The 1,325-nt window shown below is 40.2% G+C and overlaps 1 protein-coding gene across 1 annotated transcript in view; it reads left to right on the forward strand.

Moving 5' to 3' along the window:
- Window positions 1-504: 504 nt before the first annotated feature.
- LOC108574203 (serine-rich adhesin for platelets-like) overlaps window positions 505-1,325 on the forward strand; it is a 17,492-nt gene continuing 16,671 nt past the window's right edge. Inside the window, exons 1-2 of the mRNA XM_017936739.1 lie at window positions 505-525; window positions 846-1,190. Coding sequence (XP_017792228.1) covers window positions 505-525; window positions 846-1,190 — 366 coding nt within the window. The remainder of the gene's footprint in view (window positions 526-845; window positions 1,191-1,325) is intronic.

Consider the following 1,325-nt stretch of genomic DNA (forward strand, 5'->3'; position numbering starts at 1 on the left):
GCTTAATTTCCACTTGAAAGATTTCTCGGAGAATTACCATGACCGATGTTTACATAAATTCCACTAACCTCGGGAAATTATTACTGTTTCTTTCTTCTTTCATTCCCCGCTTCGCGGTTTCGTCCTTCTCGTCGAATAAAATCGTTGGTTTTCATTAATGGTTATGCCAATTGAATCGTGGCTAACTACTTGTCACGAAACGCCTCGATTTCTTGCTTGGCTGCCGATCACCACGACTTGCGGTTTGATTTTTTCCACCTGATTCCCGTTCAAGCAGAAAATCATCGTTCCTAACGTTCCAACAGCACTTCCAGATCCGCCATTAGGTCTATTATTGTCGACCAGGGCTGCCACCGTGAAAATCACAAGTACAAACAGACGCAGTTTGTTCGAAGTAGAATCGTTTCAATTTCTGAACCCGTAACACGCCATGTTTGCGTACGGTCGATCGATCGATCGATACGGAAATAATTGCGAGATGGATCGCGGAATTGTGGATTGATTATGGCGGGTAATTTGAAAATGGTGGAAGGCGAAAAGTGTATTCTTGTGTCCTGGGGCATAACATACCAACAGATATCGATTTTAACGATAATTTAAAGTAAAAAACTGTTCTAGAAAGGTACCATAAATAATCTGTCTGCAAAAATCATGAAAATATCGTCTAATAGAAAGAGAAAAATAGAACCGAACTTCACATTTGAAAAATAAAAAATTCCTAAACCCTTCCTTACTTAAACAACATTTTCTTTTCTTTCTCCTATGCATGAAAGATTGAAATTCCTTGTTTCTTTGATTAATTAATAATTTTCTCTTTCCTACACAGAATTCATCTTTCATTTCAGATTGTGCGGAGGTGTTTGACGTTGACAGTACCGATCTGTTTGATCCTGTCGGTAGAATTCGGCGCTGTACAGGCCGAACGATGGTCGCGACAGGTTTCAAACAGCGAATGGATTCCCCTGGCAAATCCTAGAGCAGCGCCAACTCAGGTCGAGCAAAATGGCCCGGCTACGAGCCTCTTGGCAAGCGGAAATTCGCAGTTGCCCCAACTTCCGCAGATATCTCTGCCACCGGCGCTTCAGCAACAGTATCAGGACCAACTGTTGCAGCTGCAGAAGACTCAGGAGAACATACAGAAATTGTTGCTGCTGCAGCAACAACTGAGGGCTCAGCAGCAACTTTTACAGGTAGGACGAGGAATATTTTTCTGCTTTTTTGTATGGGAAAATTATCAAAAGGAAACTAAAAAATTGAAAAGTATTTAAACTATTTTGAAAAAAGAATTACTTTGAAAGTACTTTAAAAATGTTTAAAAAATATAA

Source organism: Habropoda laboriosa, unplaced genomic scaffold (assembly GCF_001263275.1).
Source record: "Habropoda laboriosa isolate 0110345459 unplaced genomic scaffold, ASM126327v1 scaffold176, whole genome shotgun sequence".
Taxonomy (NCBI): domain Eukaryota; kingdom Metazoa; phylum Arthropoda; class Insecta; order Hymenoptera; family Apidae; genus Habropoda; species Habropoda laboriosa.